This window comes from Astyanax mexicanus, chromosome 7 (genome assembly GCF_023375975.1).
Source record: "Astyanax mexicanus isolate ESR-SI-001 chromosome 7, AstMex3_surface, whole genome shotgun sequence".
Lineage (NCBI taxonomy): Eukaryota > Metazoa > Chordata > Actinopteri > Characiformes > Acestrorhamphidae > Astyanax > Astyanax mexicanus.
Window position 1 is genome coordinate 18,624,480 of NC_064414.1, and position 16,416 is coordinate 18,640,895.

The 16,416-nt window shown below is 39.7% G+C and overlaps 1 protein-coding gene across 2 annotated transcripts in view; it reads left to right on the forward strand.

The window, feature by feature from the left end:
• tjap1 (tight junction associated protein 1 (peripheral)) overlaps nucleotides 1-16,416 on the forward strand; it is a 95,276-nt gene that overhangs the window by 14,209 nt on the left and 64,651 nt on the right. For both annotated transcript variants that reach the window (XM_049481202.1, XM_049481203.1), the window contains exon 2: nucleotides 13,739-13,934. In XM_049481202.1, coding sequence (XP_049337159.1) covers nucleotides 13,779-13,934 — 156 coding nt within the window. In that variant the 5' untranslated portion in view covers nucleotides 13,739-13,778. The remainder of the gene's footprint in view (nucleotides 1-13,738; nucleotides 13,935-16,416) is intronic.

Consider the following 16,416-nt stretch of genomic DNA (forward strand, 5'->3'; position numbering starts at 1 on the left):
TGTGTGAGTGACAGGCTGCTGCTGCCTGAGAAGCGTGAGGGGGAGGGGGCATAAACACAAGGTAACTTGATTGTAAACGCAGTGCACACGCTGCGCATCTCAGTTTGGCACAGTTTTGCGCAGATATTTTCAGTTACAGCTAAAATCACTTATATTAATCCCAGAAAAATGTTCTAATTTACCTTTTTAAAAGGCCATTTAGTTGCCCAATTAAAAGCGCAGACTCAGCTCTTGGCCTCTTGGATCTCTTGGTGACATCACAGGTCCTGCATTGTTTATCATCGAGATTATATATTGTCAAAAACATTGCAATGTCAACTTTTTCCAATATCTTACAGCCCTAAGCTATACTGACCTGTACTGTTGGTTTTTCACCCCTTGTTCCTCCCATTCTCTACCATTCATTTGCTCACACAGCCTAGACCTAAATTTCCTTCGGGATAAATAAAGTGTCTGTCTGTCTGTCTGTCTGTCTTTCTATCTAAGTTTGATTCGTCAGTCACCAGTTTGCATGTATTCCTTCAGGGCAGGTCCCCAAGCTCTAATATACAGCTATACTGACCTGCACTCATCTACTTGTTGTTTTCTCATCCTTCGCTCCTCTCATTCACTCCCATTCATTTTCATACATGACCAAGTCCCAGAGTTCCATTTACCTGGCAGCAACCAAACTGTATGTTCTCCTTCACTACAGAATCCCAAGTTCTGATCCACATCCATACTGACCTGCACTCATCTTCTTATTGTTTTTTCATCACTTGTTTTCATCACTCATCTGATGATCATTTTTTTCTTCACTTGTTTCTCCTATTCACTGCTATGTATTTTCACCCATTGCCAAGACTTAGAGTTTTATTAGTCTGACAGAAACAGAAGTGTATGTATTATTTCCGGGCAAGTCGCTTTTTTCTTTCATCCCTCGTTCCTCCCATTTACCTCCATTCATTTTTTTACACATTCTCAAGACCTAGAGTTTCATTTGTCTGACAGGAAAAAAAGTGTTTTATTCCTTCAGAGTATTTTTTAGTTCAGATGCATGTTTTTAATATAAAACCCTGTTTTGGTCTTTGTTTGTCAGAGACTAATCTTCGTTCTTCATTGTTTAAAACATAAATAATCCAAAACTCTAACTTTGTGCAGTGAGGTTCAGTGCAGGAAGTTGAAGCCATTTAAAAAAAAAATGCTTCCCTATATTAATATATCTCTTCTGTATAGCATTTTTCCACCAGCCTATAAGGCGTCAGGAAGGTGCTCGTATCCGCATCAACTGTCATAGACGTGATATTCAGGAAGGCAGACTGTAACACAGAGCTGCAGTGAGTGGTGCCGGACGTCTGGCATCTGAAGGCTGATCATTAGAGAGCGTGGAATGGGCTCTGTAGGTGAAGAGAGCGAGAGAGAGAGAGAAAGCGAGAGTGAGAGAGAGTGAGAGAGAGAGAGTGGCTGAAGGAAGCATGTGGATTGCCAGCACTGGGCATCACGTTGTCTTAGTGAACTCTCTGGAAAATTGGCTGAGAGCGTTTGCGGGTAAATGTAACATGAGTCTCTGTGCTTGCATACAAAATGGGAAGAGTTTTGGAATGGGCTTATTTATAGCAGACGACAGTCAAAAAACAAAGAATAGTTGCAGTCTGAACAATCATCACTGCGTTTATTATTAGAAGTTAATGATAATAAACTTGATTAGTCTTCTTTAAGTGTAAATACCTTGTGATTCTAGACTGAATGAAATAGGGGGAGTGGTGACTCTAAAATTGCCACCCCAGGCATGGAACACCTGTGTAGAAAAGCTGTTTAAATACCATATTTTTCGCACTATAAGACACACACAAAAATACCTTTATTTTCCCAAAAATCATCAGTGTGCCTTATAATCCGGTGCACCTTATGTATGAAATTTACCAGTCAGGTTGTAAGAGGCAGTAAAGCCACTCCAGTGAAGTACAGCGTTATACAGGAGTTTCAGTAACGTTTCTTCAGCACCAAGGCTGGAGCAGTATTAGCATTAGCCGCTAACCGCGTTAAGCGCTAGCTCTTTTGCCATTCAGAGGTGTGTATTATCGACCTGTACCCAGCTGCTAACCCCGGCAAGAACTGCAGGAGCTGTAATAGCATTAGCTGCTAACCACGCTAAGTGCTAGCTCTTTTGCTGGTTACAGGTGAACATTGTCGGCCTGTAGTCTTCTGCTAACACTGGGTAGCACTACTGGAACAGTATTGCATTAACCACTAACTGTGATAAGTCCTAGCTGTTTCTTCGTTCAGAGGCGGGTATATCGGACTACAGCCTGCCCGTTTACCATGTTAAAATAAGGTATGTGCGACAAACCGCTAGGTAATATCACCCTGGCTTACCGGAACACTCAGGGTTTCTCAAGGTAGCGCTGTTGGGCTGCATTTATGGACTGCTAGCGCTAGTGGTTAGCTGATAATGTTAATGTTCTGCAACCAGCCTTACTAAAAGTCTGTAAATCTAAGCTTACTGTAAATAAACGGAAGTGCTTTACTCACCCAATTAAACAGTTTTAAGAAGAGAAATATGTGTAGATTAACATCCAGCACTTGTTTGACTTTTAAAAGAATTACAGTTTTTTTGTATACTCAGGCGCTCCCAGCGGCGAGACCTGCTGAATTAGAAGGGAAACATGGCGACACCCCTGTTTCTTACTAGTGTCACATAATGTGCCTTGTAATCGGGTGTGATTTATGTATGAAAATAAACAAAAACATAGAGAAAAGAAAATAGATGTTAGCAGTTTTTGCTCACTGGATAAGCCAGTTGGCTACTTTTCTTGTGAAACTAATTTCTTATTGCACAAAAATTTCAGAATTGGTTTCCACAGTCATGAACAAAGCCAGAAAAAATTAGAATAATAATGAGATAAATGCAGACATCCCAAGTTGCAAAAGTTGATTTCAGGGAGGTTACAAAGTCTGTCCCCTGTGTGCGCGTTCAGGGCACTCGTTCTGAATTCCGGGAGATTATATGTGACTCGCGGGCATCAGGGAGCCACTACCGAAATGCGGGAGACTCCCGCAGCTTCAGGGAGACTTGGTTTGTCTGTAAATGAGAGTCTTATGCCAAAGAGAACAATTATGTTCTGGGATGAACTGGGATTTAAAAATGTTGATTTGCAGATGAATTAACAAAAAAAACAGAATGAAAAAGGGCGCGAACAGAATGGAAAATGATAACTGGGACGGTGGAATGGACAGAAGCTTGTAACACTAGTTGCGTGTTACGATTTATATTTCCAGAAACGTTAATTTCAAAAAGTTAACGTCATTTCTTTCTTTCTTTCTTTTTTCCTGCTGTCCTGTAAACTATTTTCGGTCTTATTTTGTTGTTCATAAACCCAGTGAAATGCACCCTGTGACGTGATCACATGTTGCAAATCTGTTTCAATAGTCTGTCTCACAAAATATGTCTCAGTGTATGGCAGAGCTTGCATCTGTTGCAGCTGATCTCCAAGTGAGTTTCACATCCTGCCACTTGTTGAAATCATGTTTTATATAATCCTCAGGTAACTGAAGTTGTCATTTGATTTTTGATGAATATATGTAATTGGTTTTAAAGTGCATGGGGTGAGTACACTGGAAAAATTTAATTAGTAAATCTGAAGCCGACTCTGACTGCAATTAAGATGTCATGTTCAAGCAATGAAAGGAAACCAAGCACACTCTATTATGAAAGACTGCAGCTCATGCGTGGGCATGTGTGTGAAGGCCGCATGCTGCCTCAGTCTTCTTTTCTATTACCAGTAGAGTCCAAGGCCTGGCCAAGCTCCGCTGCGCTGCTGTGAATCCTGTGAAATGCAAGCACTACCTAAACACACCCACACAGCTTCATCCCTTTCTGTACCTGCCTTTGCAGTGACGAGCTAGACGTATAAAGCCTCTGGAAAAGCTCCGAGCACTTTAACCTTCTGACAGACACATTATGCTTTGCAAATACATTTGCAAAAAAAAAAATATTGGATCCTCATTTAGCAGCTTTTCAGTTTATTTTTCCCTACATGTCACACACAAGAAGGTGGATTTGCAAATGAAACAGCTAGTTGACTAGTGGTTACGACAATTCTAGGCCTAAAGTAACATAAGTACTTCAGAACAGTCACTGTGACGTGATCTAGCTAGAATATAAGCAAGTTTAATATTCAATAGAACACATCATAGCACGAATAAGCCATATCCTCTATAATAGCCTCAAAGTAATGTTCATAGCTTCTTATCTAGCTTCTTATTAGCTTCTTATCAGTGTACTGCGTTTAGGCTAAGGTTCCGTGATTGCTATGGCAATGAGTACAAAAGCTATATGTACTTGAGCTATATGTGGAATAATTAAAGTATACTTTTATACTTTACAAAAAATACAAAAAAATATATACTTTAATTGACAGTGCTAATTTTGTACTGGTGATGTACCTAATAAAAATATGGGCCATTCCACTGAATGAGTGCCATTTGCTTGTTGTAACTCAACTCTGAATCTAATAACATGTATTTATCTATTCAAAACATGTACTGGTCAAACTCAGGCAGCGTTACTTAATTACAAGGTTTCTAAGCTGAATATGGTTACAAAACTTATGTGACATTTAAAAAGCATGTTTAAAAGCAAGTCCACTAATTCATTAGATTTTTTTTCTAAAGAAAGTCTTTATTTTAAAGAAATGGTTGACTACATTTTCACATAAATGATATTTATGACAAAAAAAATAATCCCTTCTGTTACTGCCACTCATTCCTGTTACTGGAACTCACTCCTGTTACTGGCACTCATTAACTCATTAAGTGTTTTCAAAATAAATAAGATCTAAGAATGAATGTAGGTAACAGTGTTGAGATTGACCTCCTCAGTCATGACAATAAGCTCAAATGTACAGAAACACAAATAAGGGAACTTAATTTTGATCTTCAGAAGAACCAGCTTCCTGTTGTAGATGCGACTTGTAGAATGTTCCAGATGTTTCAGATGGGGTGGTGTGTTATGGTAACAGGAATGAGTAAAACCCAGGGACATTTTCTTATCTTAACATTTATATGTAGCTTGAATCTTAAATGTCTGCAGAGCTCTGTTATGCCAGCACACTTTTTTAATTTAAGCCATTGCCACCCAATACATTTAATTGACCTTACATACACTGTTCAGCAAAATAAGGAATACAAAACAGAGTAAGGTCAATAAAAATGGACTTTTGATTGGCATTTTTTATTTATACAGTAAACTTTGGATTAGTAGGACCGAACAAATATAAAACTTTGTCTTTATACAAGTTGTTTTTGCAAAAATACAATGTTCTCATATGGGGACAGTAGTTTATCTTAACATTTAAAAGTGATCATTGTATTTGGGATCAGCAGGACCCAATTAGTTCAAAAATAAATTTTAACTTAGTACAGTAAGTAAATAAACTAGTTTTAAACATATTATATGAGCATTTTTACCTGGCCTTTGTTTTTGTCTGGACTGGCTGTAGAAACTTTAGACTGGGATTCCTGTCCACTTGTTATCAGTACATTACACTCAACTGATTAAAGTCATGTGACCAATAGATGGTATGGAAAGTGTCTCCATAAGAGGCCAAATGGTCAGTGATTTAAAACATTAAGTATCATGATGCAGAGAAGCAGAAATGTAATGTCCCCATATAAAGATGCAGGATGTTAAATAGATTTTGGGAACACACAAGAAAATTCTAATATAATAATAGAGATTTTAGTGAAAGATCCTTTTTTTTTTTTTTTTTTTTTTTTTTTTTTTTTTTAGAAACATTTCACTAAAATGACAGTTTTATAATAATAAATATTATATTTATTTATTTTTAAGGGTGTGTGTGTGATAGTTTTTGTTATTTATTAAAAATGCATGTCTATGTTTTTAAAAAATCTCAACCTTACTATTTAACCTATTTTCATATTGTTCATCTGAACATCTATATGCATATTTACCCTATACAGTGTATAGTATACACTATACTGCCAAAAGCATCCGCTTGCTTGCAGCATTGGGGATGTAATGAAGCTAATCTCTACACTCTACTGTTCTTGAGCTGATCTGAAGACCATGAGTTCGGTGGTCAGTAGTGATCAACTCTACAGACCTGTGTTACTTCATTTTACATTGACAGAGTGAGATGATTCTGTACCAGTCACTTTCACTGTGTTATAATATCACTGACAGTTGGCTGTGGAAGATTATAATGGTAAGGAAAATTTCACGACTGGACTTGTTGCACAGATGGCATGCATCCTTCCACAGTACCAGATGATTAAAGTCTAAATAAAACCAGATCTTATAGCAACTCCATAAACACATTTATTTCTAATCATTATTGTCAGTGAATTTAGTGGGGCCAATGTAATGTTTAAAGTTATGAGTCTTGTCCAAGTCATGACTCTTATTGCTGTAACACAGCATGGTCACCCAGACCTGGAATTGAACCCCAGTCTCCCACATCGTAGCTCACTGGCAGGTGGTGGTGTTATCCACTGCACCACACCAACCACTATTGTTATCACAGGATATATGTAGATTTGTTGTTGTCCGCATCAGCAGTTTACAGTAAACTGAAGTAAATTGTGTCCTGTCAGAGAGTAGTTGCATATTGAGTCACAGATTAAAACTGTATTTACAAACCTACATTTTTACATGTTGCGGGAAATACAATGGTGCTTGAAGGTTTTTGATTCCTTAAAAAAATGTTTGTATATATTTCTTAATAATTTTGACTTGAAACATTATCATTATTAGAAGTTGAATTAAAAAAACGAATGAGAGAGAAATACTAGAAGTGCTTATTTACTTATGTGTTAAGGAAAATAAACTAATACTACATATCTGTGATTGACAAACCAATGCTTTCAGTTGCTTTTAGTTACATTTCAAGGAACTGCAAATAAATAACACATAAAATAACACAAAATACAAAATAAAACAAAAGCTTCATATCGGTTATGTTGATGTTTTTTTTTTTCCTCTCGTGAACTGCTTACTTTAGGTCTTTCCTTAACACTTCTATTGGATCATAACTTTGACTTGCCCATTCCAATCCATCTTTATTTTTCTTTAACCGTTCGTAGGTAGAGCAGCTTGTGTTCTTTGGGTTGTTGTCTTGCTGCATGACCCATGTTCTCTTGAGATTCAGCAAAACAGTCAACAATCATCATACTATCGCCACTGTTTGAGACAGAGAGTGTTTTTTTTTTTTTTTTTTTTTTTTTTCAAAAATAGCATGCTCGAATAGTATTTGAGCTTGTACAAACTGCAGATAAAAATACATAAAAGAAATATAAAGACGAGTTTACAGACTATGAAACACTGAGTGTGTGTTCGTGTGTGCACATATGCATGGACCGGAACTTCTCCCTGGCACATTAGCTACTCTGTGCTGGGAAAGAAATTGATTTTTCACTGGTGGAATGCTGAGACACACCAGCACGTTCCCCTTTTGTTGCTCCCATTTTTTTCCAGTGAATAGGATTACGCTGCTTTTTTTTAGCAGCTGTTATAAAACATTGTCTCAGCTCCTCAGTTCACTGACAGAATTAGTAGGTGTGTTTTGAGCAGGAAGTGCATCAAGCTGAGCTGTTTTGTAGTCCTCCAGGATCTGGAGTAAACACCCTTCTTCTTCTACATCACAGAAAAAGACAATGAACTGTGGTTTTCTAGTGTATTTTAAATCCCTGATTGCTTATAAAATTCAGAAAGGTTAGAGCTAGTATTGCTCATTAGTGAATGCCGAGGAGGAATCTTGCTGTCCTGGGTGTCAGATGTTCAAGTTCAAGGAGCTTTTTTTTGTTTGTTTGTTTTAACCATATATACACACACGCACGCAAGCATACACACACACACACACACACACACAGTGAAGTGAGATAACATTCCTCCAGGACCATGGTGCAACATAGAGCAATACACTGCTTTACAAGACTACATAAAGCACGAAAGCGTAAACACAGCAAAAAGAGTACAATAGACAGTGCTGTGCATTCAGTGCTGAATATGTGTAGTGGGGCAAAGGGGCAGATATGTGTAACTAAACGTACTTGTACAGTATTTCAAGGTCAATGTATAGCATATATGAACACTGCAATTATTGTAGTAAAAGAATACAGCATAACTGCGACTTAATAGAGGCAGTGGAGACATCTAAAGCTACATTCACACAACAGACAAAAGTGACTTAAATCAGCTTTTTTTTAAATCATTTGTGACTGATGTGTTTTCTGTAGGGGTGTAGTTCAGTTTTCACCTCAGTATACACGGGTGTAAACTTTCGTTGAACGCTTGAAACCAGGGTTCTCTCCTACTGTCATCATGAGAGGCTCCATCTTTTGGATCTTGTTGGAACAAATAACCAATGAGCCTGATTGTGGTGCTTTATTAAGAACAAAAACAATAGCATTACTTTAACTGATTAAACTACAAATATTTTTTACTAGATGCATTTCAGTGTTTTGAGCACTTTTTAAGAAGTATTACATTACCAGTATCAGTCACTTAACAATGAATTTAAAGCATTTCCCAGTATTATTGTGAGGGGACAGTAATAATAGTGTGGTGTGGCTTAGGTCTGGCAGACTAGAGCTTTTTTAATGTAATATAATTTCTCAGAGAGAGCGAGAGAGAGGGCAAAGGAGAGAGGCAAACAGCGCGAGTGAGAGAGAGAGAGAGTGCGAGAGAGACAGACGGCACGAGTGAGAAAGAAAGCGGGCGAGCTAGAGACTGTACAAGCAAGTGAGCGAGAGAGACTGCGTGAGAGAGAGAGCAAGCGAGAGAGAGACTGCGTGAGGGAGAGAGCAAGCGAGAGAGAGAGAGAGACAGACTGCATGAGTGAGAGGGCAAGCTAGAGACAGTACGAGCAAGTGAGAGAGAGGGAGAGACAAGACAGCATGAGTGATTGAGAGAGAGAGCAAGCAAGAGAGATAGAGACAGATGGCATAAGTAAGTGAGAGAGAGAGAGGGACAGAGACGGCACGAGTGAGAGAGAGAGTGCGAGAGAGAGACAGACAGCATGAATGAGAGAGAGAGGGCATGCTAGAGACAGTACGAGAAAGTGAGAGAGAGAGAGAGAGAGAGAGACTGCCTGAGTGAAAAAGAGGGCAAGCTAGAGACAGTACGAGCAAGTATGAGAGAGGGAGAGACAGAGAGACAAAACAGCATGAGTGATTAAGAGAGAGAGAGCGAGCAAGCAAGAGAGATAGAGAGAGAAACAGATGGCATGAGTAAGTGAGAGAAAGAGAGTGACAGACTGCATGAGAGAGAGAGAGAGAGAGAGAGAGAGAGAGAGAGAGACAGACAGCATGAGCAAATAAGAAAGAGAGAGAGAGAGACAGACTGCACGAGTGAGTGAGTGTTCTGTTATTTGTTTGTTATTTGATTGTACTGAGCGGGTCAACCCGAGTAGGATGGGTTCCTTCCGAGTTTTCTTCCTCTTAAAGGGAGGTTTTTCTTGCCACTGTGTCACCATAAAAATTGCCATCTCTGTGGTGCTGCTCATAAGAGGCGTGGACCTGTTTTTCTCTGTAAAGCTGCTTTGTGACAACTTTTGTTGTAAAAAAGCGCTATATAAATAAAATTGAATTAAAAAATTTAATTGAGTGATTGAGCGAGAGAGAGAAAGAGACGGACAGTGTGAGCGAAACTTCTCAGGGCAGGCTTTGGGCAAAATCAGTAGGAGTTGCTAATAGCATCAGTGCTACAGCTACACTTTCTGGGTACAACACTATACCGTGTATTGTGCATGTGTTTTGCGTGAACCGAACTGTGAAGCCCGTACAATAACCCCTGTACATTGTCTGTTCCTGAAGGATACACGTACCCTTAAACCCCTATTTATCTATGTGGCAGTGTCAATGGCCGAAAACATTAAATATGACCGTCTCATTTCCAATTTATGCCACTTATATATGTGGTATTGGAATCCAATACATATCCAATTCATGGAAATGCGACTCTGGCTCAGACAGATTTGAATTCATTTGAATTTTATGGGAAAAAGGATGACAGGGGTTGGTTGGTTGGTTGGATGGATGGTTGGATGGATGGTTGGATGGTTGGATGGATGGTTGGATGGATGGATGGATGGATGGATGGATGGATGCATGGATGGATGGACAAAACAGTTACTAGACCTCATAAATATTTGGGGCGATATAGGTGTCAGTATAGGAGCGCTAATAGTTAAACACATTGAATTTTAACACTGGTACAGTATGACCACATTCTCAGCATCGTTTTAGTGTCTCATCTTTAACATTTAACTGGTATTCTTGAGTAAAACATGCATTCTTACATCATTATTTTGGTCAAAACTCTCAGTACTCAGGGATGTTGATAGACGATAACTTCTAACATCTGTCAACAGGAAAGGGTTAAATATGTCAACAGCAGAGGAGGAGTGTGAGCTGAATTTGCATAGCCGAAAGTTTGCAACCTCTGAAATGCTCCCATTAGGAAGATTCAGATTATGATTCTCTTGCTCAGCCTATGCATATTCAAGCTCTCCTGGAGGCAGTAATTACATCAGGAGTCACCAATCTGCTCCTGGAAAGCTACCTACCGGAACACTTTAGCCCCACCCACAAATCAGTCCCTCCTGATCCATCTAATTGCAAGACTTCAGGATGGCTTGATCAGGTTAATTGGATTGTTGGATTGGGATTGGGGATGGAGGTATACCCTGCGTTATGGTAGCTCTCCAGGAGCAGGGTTGGTGACTCCTGAATATAGTGGATCAGGAGGAAGTGATTTGTGGTTGGAGCTTAACTCTGCTGGAAAGTATCAATCCAGGAGCAGTGTTTGTGACTCCTGGTGTTGACTTTAGTCTTAAGTGATGCGTTTTTGAACCCCAGTATCTGTACCCTTATTAGAGCTGCAACAATTAGTCCCGTAATCGTCAGCGGCGACTATATAAAATTGTTGATGTCGAATTACATTGTCGACGCAGCGTAACACTACTATTATTTCCATTGCTGTTCCAGGATTATTTTTACATGTTGCATGTGCATGTTTAATTATCCAAAAGATGTCTAAACCCCCAAAAATCCCTTACAAGCAGTGTAAATATATATATATTTTTTTTACTAACTCCATTGCTAATTATTCTATCAATATTTAGTGCAATGGTGTTTCTTGCCCCTAACAGATAATAATTCAATTAGGATATTTCACTCGTTTTTCATAAAAAATATAAATATATGTTCAAACTTTTTTAATGTTTCATTACTTTATTACTTTTAAAAGACAAACATACAAAACAATAGTTTTACATAACATTGAAACATAACACTGCAATGTTGTTTTAGTTTAGTTTTTTTGATGAACCATTTTAATATTATATGTTGATTACATTAATTAAAGCAAGCAGAAGAAGTTTTATAGCAAAAAAAAATACTTTTAACTATTTTTCCTAGATCTTCAAACTTTAAAATGGCTCAATTTGTCCCGTAACATAACAGGAGGGTTAATGTCTGATGGAGAGAGAGAGAGCACACAAGAGAAAAAAGGGTGAGAGAGGAAGACACACATATAGTAAGAGAGTGACAAATCTCAAGCATCCTGATTGGCCTTTCCTCATGCTTAGTTGGCCAATGAGATTTGAGTATTCAGCTCCACAATACTCTATACAGTCTGCCTTTACAAGTTCCTTCATTAACATTACTAACATTAGTTAAAATTAAACATTAGCTGGGTAAATGTTAGAGAGATACTGTACTCTGTCCACCATATTAATATGAAAAAACATTAATATAAAAAAAACGTTATTTTCTTAGACGAACAATCATTTTATGGAGGTATGTTCTTGGAAAAAAAGTAACAAATACAAGTATCCTAGAGTCTGAAAATATCATTTAGATATTAGATCTTTTTTGTAATTTTTGTTTAATATTAGGTACATCAAACTATTAAAATGTACTGCAAAAATGTACTGTCTTGTGGTCTAAATGTTAAGCTGTCTTCACCAGTAGCAAGACAAAAAATAATCGCCACTAATCGATTAATGGAACAAATAATCAGCAAATTAGTCGACTATTCCTTACATGAAGTTTGTTTTGGGTCTAAGACAGTGGCTTGCAAAAAATATTTATACCCCTTGAAGTTTTATAATTTTACAACCACAACCCTAAATGTGTTTTATTGAGATTTTAAGTGATGGACAAACACAAAGTAGCACATAATTAAACACGAGTCAAATTTTTATCCCCACTGTAAAACATGGTGGTGGCAGCATCATGCTGTGGGGATGCTTTTCTTCAGTAGGGACTGGGAAGCTGGTCAGAGTTGATGGGAAGATGGATGAATGGAGCTAAATGCAGGGCAATCCTGAACGAAAACCTGGTAGAGGCTGCAAAAGACATCAGTCTGGGAAGGAGATTCACCTTCCAGCAAGACAATGACCCTAAACATACAGCCAGAGCTACAGTGGAATGGTTAAGATCAAAGAATATTCACGAGTTAGAATGGCCCAGTCAGAGTCCTGACCTAAATCCCATTGAGCTTCTGTGACAAACATGAAAATTGCTGTTCACAGAAGCTCTCCATCCAAACTGGCTGAGCTTCAGCTATTTTGCAAAGAAGAAAGGGCAAAAATCTCAGTCTCTAGATGCATAAAGCTGGTAGAGACAAACCCCAAAATACTTGCAGCTGTAACTACAGCAAAAAGAGACTATATGTATAAGTAATGATATGGGGGGGGGCTAAATATTTTTGCACGTCACAGATTTCAGATTTTTATTTGATTAGAATTTCGAGAACCATTTATAATTTTTGTTCTACCTCACAAGTATTTGCTACTTTGTGTTGATCTTTCACTTAAAATCTCAATAAAATACATTTAAGTTTTGTGGTTGTAAGGTGACAATAAGAAAAGGTTCAAAAGGTATGAATACTTTTTTTATTATACAATTTTTGCATGTGTATTTATATTAGGTATGTTCACAGGCGCTATTAAGTTATGTTTCTCAGTTGCATCTTTTAGTATCTTGAGTAATAACTGTGATTTCTTTGTAGGCGGGTTTGTTCATGTTGCGTATGCTACAAATAGCGCTAATAATAAGCTAGAATTAGGTCTTCTCTCCATGTGAATAACCTTTGAACAAGAGGTCAGCCTGCTGTCAGTGGGTTAGCACAATAAAATGACATTTTCCACTTTTCACAGGCTAAAGTTAGCTTCCTTTGATCAATGAGAGTCAGGCAGTCAGTCAGTCAGTCAGCAGGCGGAGGTTTAACATTCTGTTTGTCTGTTTGAAATTGAAAGAGTGCCCACATTTTCCTCCTCCTCCCCCTTCTTCCCCTCCTCCTCCTCCCCAAATTTCAATCTCGATCTGTCTCTATCTTCTTCCCTTCTAACTGTCCTTCTTCCTTTGCATCACACACTCACTTTATTACGCACTGTGCCTGTGCACTCTTGAGGCAGATTTTTTGAAAAGCACTCTGCACAAGCATTGACAGATGTTTGATGGTTATTTGAAGTGGCATGCCCCTCCCTCCGTTCCCCAAGCTCTGACGGTCTGCTTTTTTTTTTTTTTTTTTGGTTACTGCCCAGTGCTGCTGCATTCATCAAAGCCTATTGATTCTGCTTTTTCATGGCAGTCGCTTGGGGAGGTAGAGGTGGTAAGCCAGGGGGCCGGGGAAAAGCGAGAGCAGAGAAACTGAGCAGTCTTTTTTGCACAGGGCAGGCAGGACTTAGGGCTTGGTGCTCCTGCAATTCCTCACACCCATGTCTCTTGACAGGACTAACATTGGGTGTTTGGACGGACGCTGAGCTCCCAGAATGACGAGCGCAGCCCCAGCCCGGAAGCCGTATCGAAAGGCGCCTCCACAGCACCGCGAGACACGCCACAGCCTGCCCGTGTTCCGGGATGACCTTAGTGGGAGTCCCTCAGCAACCGGCAACCCTCTGGTGCCGGGGCAGCCTGACTCCAGCCAGGTAAATTACCTCCGAAATTTTTCTCCTGTTTTGCAGCGCACGCACTTTACTGGCCCTTATCCTAAGTGCCTGGACAGTCCAGAGGCCCCAGATATTTTCTCATCATCATGGTCTTTAGCCTCGGATACTGAACTGGATGTCTCAAGCCTCTCCAGCTTGGAACTTGCCGTCCTTCCCCCTCCACGGATATTCAGCCATGGTGCTTTTAGAATGGACCAACCTCATAAGCAACAGAAGGGCATTAACCGACTTATCAGCCGCAGTGAGGACCTTCTGACTCAGTCGGGTGAAGAGGACCTTTCTACCTCAGATGGCTCACAGCAGTGCATCCGTGGTAGTTCCCCATCCTACTCTAGCCGAAGTGGGGAACGCTCCTTGGTTTTCAAGGAACAGGCAGAGATTATTGCTCCTAAACAAGAGCAGAGTATCTCCAAATCTACTTTCCCACCACAGGGCCTTCCACCCAAAGGTATTCTCAAGCAGCCACACCAACTTGGAGTTAACCCCAGTGACAGCCTACGCAAGTCCAAGTCAGCAGAGATGTTGGGAGAGAGCCACAGTTGTGGTCGTGGCAGGAAACCCAAAAGCACATCCCTGGACCGAGACAGGGAGCATGGGACATCTCCCCCAGGACGCCCTGCCTCTACCGCTTCTACCTCTCCCAGTTCTATGCCACCAGAGTGGAAGATCCAACTCTTGGAAGAGAAGCTCAAATTCTCCCAGTTCTTGGATGAGATTACATACAGAGTTCTAAGCCCTGCAAGCTTAAAGATGCTTGGGAGCAAGAAGCTGGAACAACCTCCCAGAGGTACGCAGTCCCAGCAGCAGATTCCTTCCCAACAAGCGCCTGCAGAGAAGAAGAAGAAGGAGAAGATCCGACCGTGGGACAACTATAGCACTCAACTCAGCAGAGCTGCCAAGAATGACCGAGACGACAGGGCCAAGACTTCGCATATTCCCCTGAAAAAGGACAAAGTGGAACGGGAGCCTGACAGACGGCACATAGACCCTAACAGGGAGGGGGCTCGACCTAAAGCCGATGGTCCAATTTATGCTCGGGTGGGCGATTCCAGGCGTAGTAGTGAAACGGAGTGGGACAGCAAGAATCGACGGGGGGTTCAACATCAACCTCCGGCCCACCAGCCAACTCGGTTGGAGATCAGGGCTCAGACAAAGAATACCATGGATAAATTAGAGCCACCAAAGGTTGGCATCTCTACAGTTCATATGGAGAGTGAAAACAAGCCAGTATCACAAACTGCTTTTTCTGTTTTATCTCAGATTAAGGTATGTGTGCCAGGTTACCTTATTTCTTTTTTTCCTGCACACCCCCCAGTACTTTCCTGATGTAGGCTATCCAAAAATGTGTTGCTTGGCTGAGAATCCTCTATGCACATCTTGCTTAGGTCATGCCTCCAGATGCATGCTTCCAAGTACCTGCCAATACCTGACCCCTTCCAGCCCTGAAAGCTTATGTTTACTCTTTGGATTTGTGGATCACCACCAACACCAAGACCTAACCTTTCTTTATTAAGTTCTATGAAGTATGCCATGTTTTATCCTTGTTCTTTGTGTTTGTTACCTTTGTATTTAAAAGAGCATTTGCATATTTGTGAGCTATGAAGGCGTATGAAAGCTTTCAAAGCAAATCCATAGCTTTACATAGAAAGACGTATCCCTATAGGGAGTAAACATCACTGCCAATCATCAAGTGTTAACTACTACTTCTGCCCTTAGCCTTCATATTCCTTCAACCAATGTTTCTAAATCTTACTTCTAATGACCCATTGCCCAGCACAATTTCAATTCCTGCTCTCTAAAGCCCAAACCTTCTTGATACAGCTGAGAAACTACTGAAAGATTACCCAACCTATTGAGCTTATTCAGCTGTACAGCTGACAAAAAGGAAATCCATTCAGGGATGTGGACCATAAAACGTATTAACAGATACTTAAACTCCCCTTAATCAATCTCTAAGGGAAAGACTACTAAAATATATATGTGATGACCATCTTAAAGTTCTTATTGGTCATTTACTTTATGATCTTATTTTGCCTGTGTGCAATTGTGGTTTATAAGCCACTTGCTTGCGAGCCAGTAGCGAGTGGCAATTTCAGGTCATTCAAGTGTAAGTGGTACCTTATCTCTTAATTACTGTTTAGCTCCTAATCATTACTTTTCAATTATCAGAGAGATTAAATTCTGCAACAGAAGCTAATTAAGGATGGGTATAATTGCTATGGCTGGCAGGCGATCAATGTTTTTAGAAGACAGGAGGGGAGCATGTGCATACTTTACTAGTCTAAATATAGAACGTAGGAATTATTTCATTATTTAATGTCGATTACCATCAGGAGTTTGTAATCTGCAAAGTGAAAGTTTACAATCTTGCGGAACAAGAACTTTAGCGACCATTTAAGTTCCTTACAGCATTCTTTCTTTTCCTTTAACTCAGAAATACATACATGTGTGATCATATTTA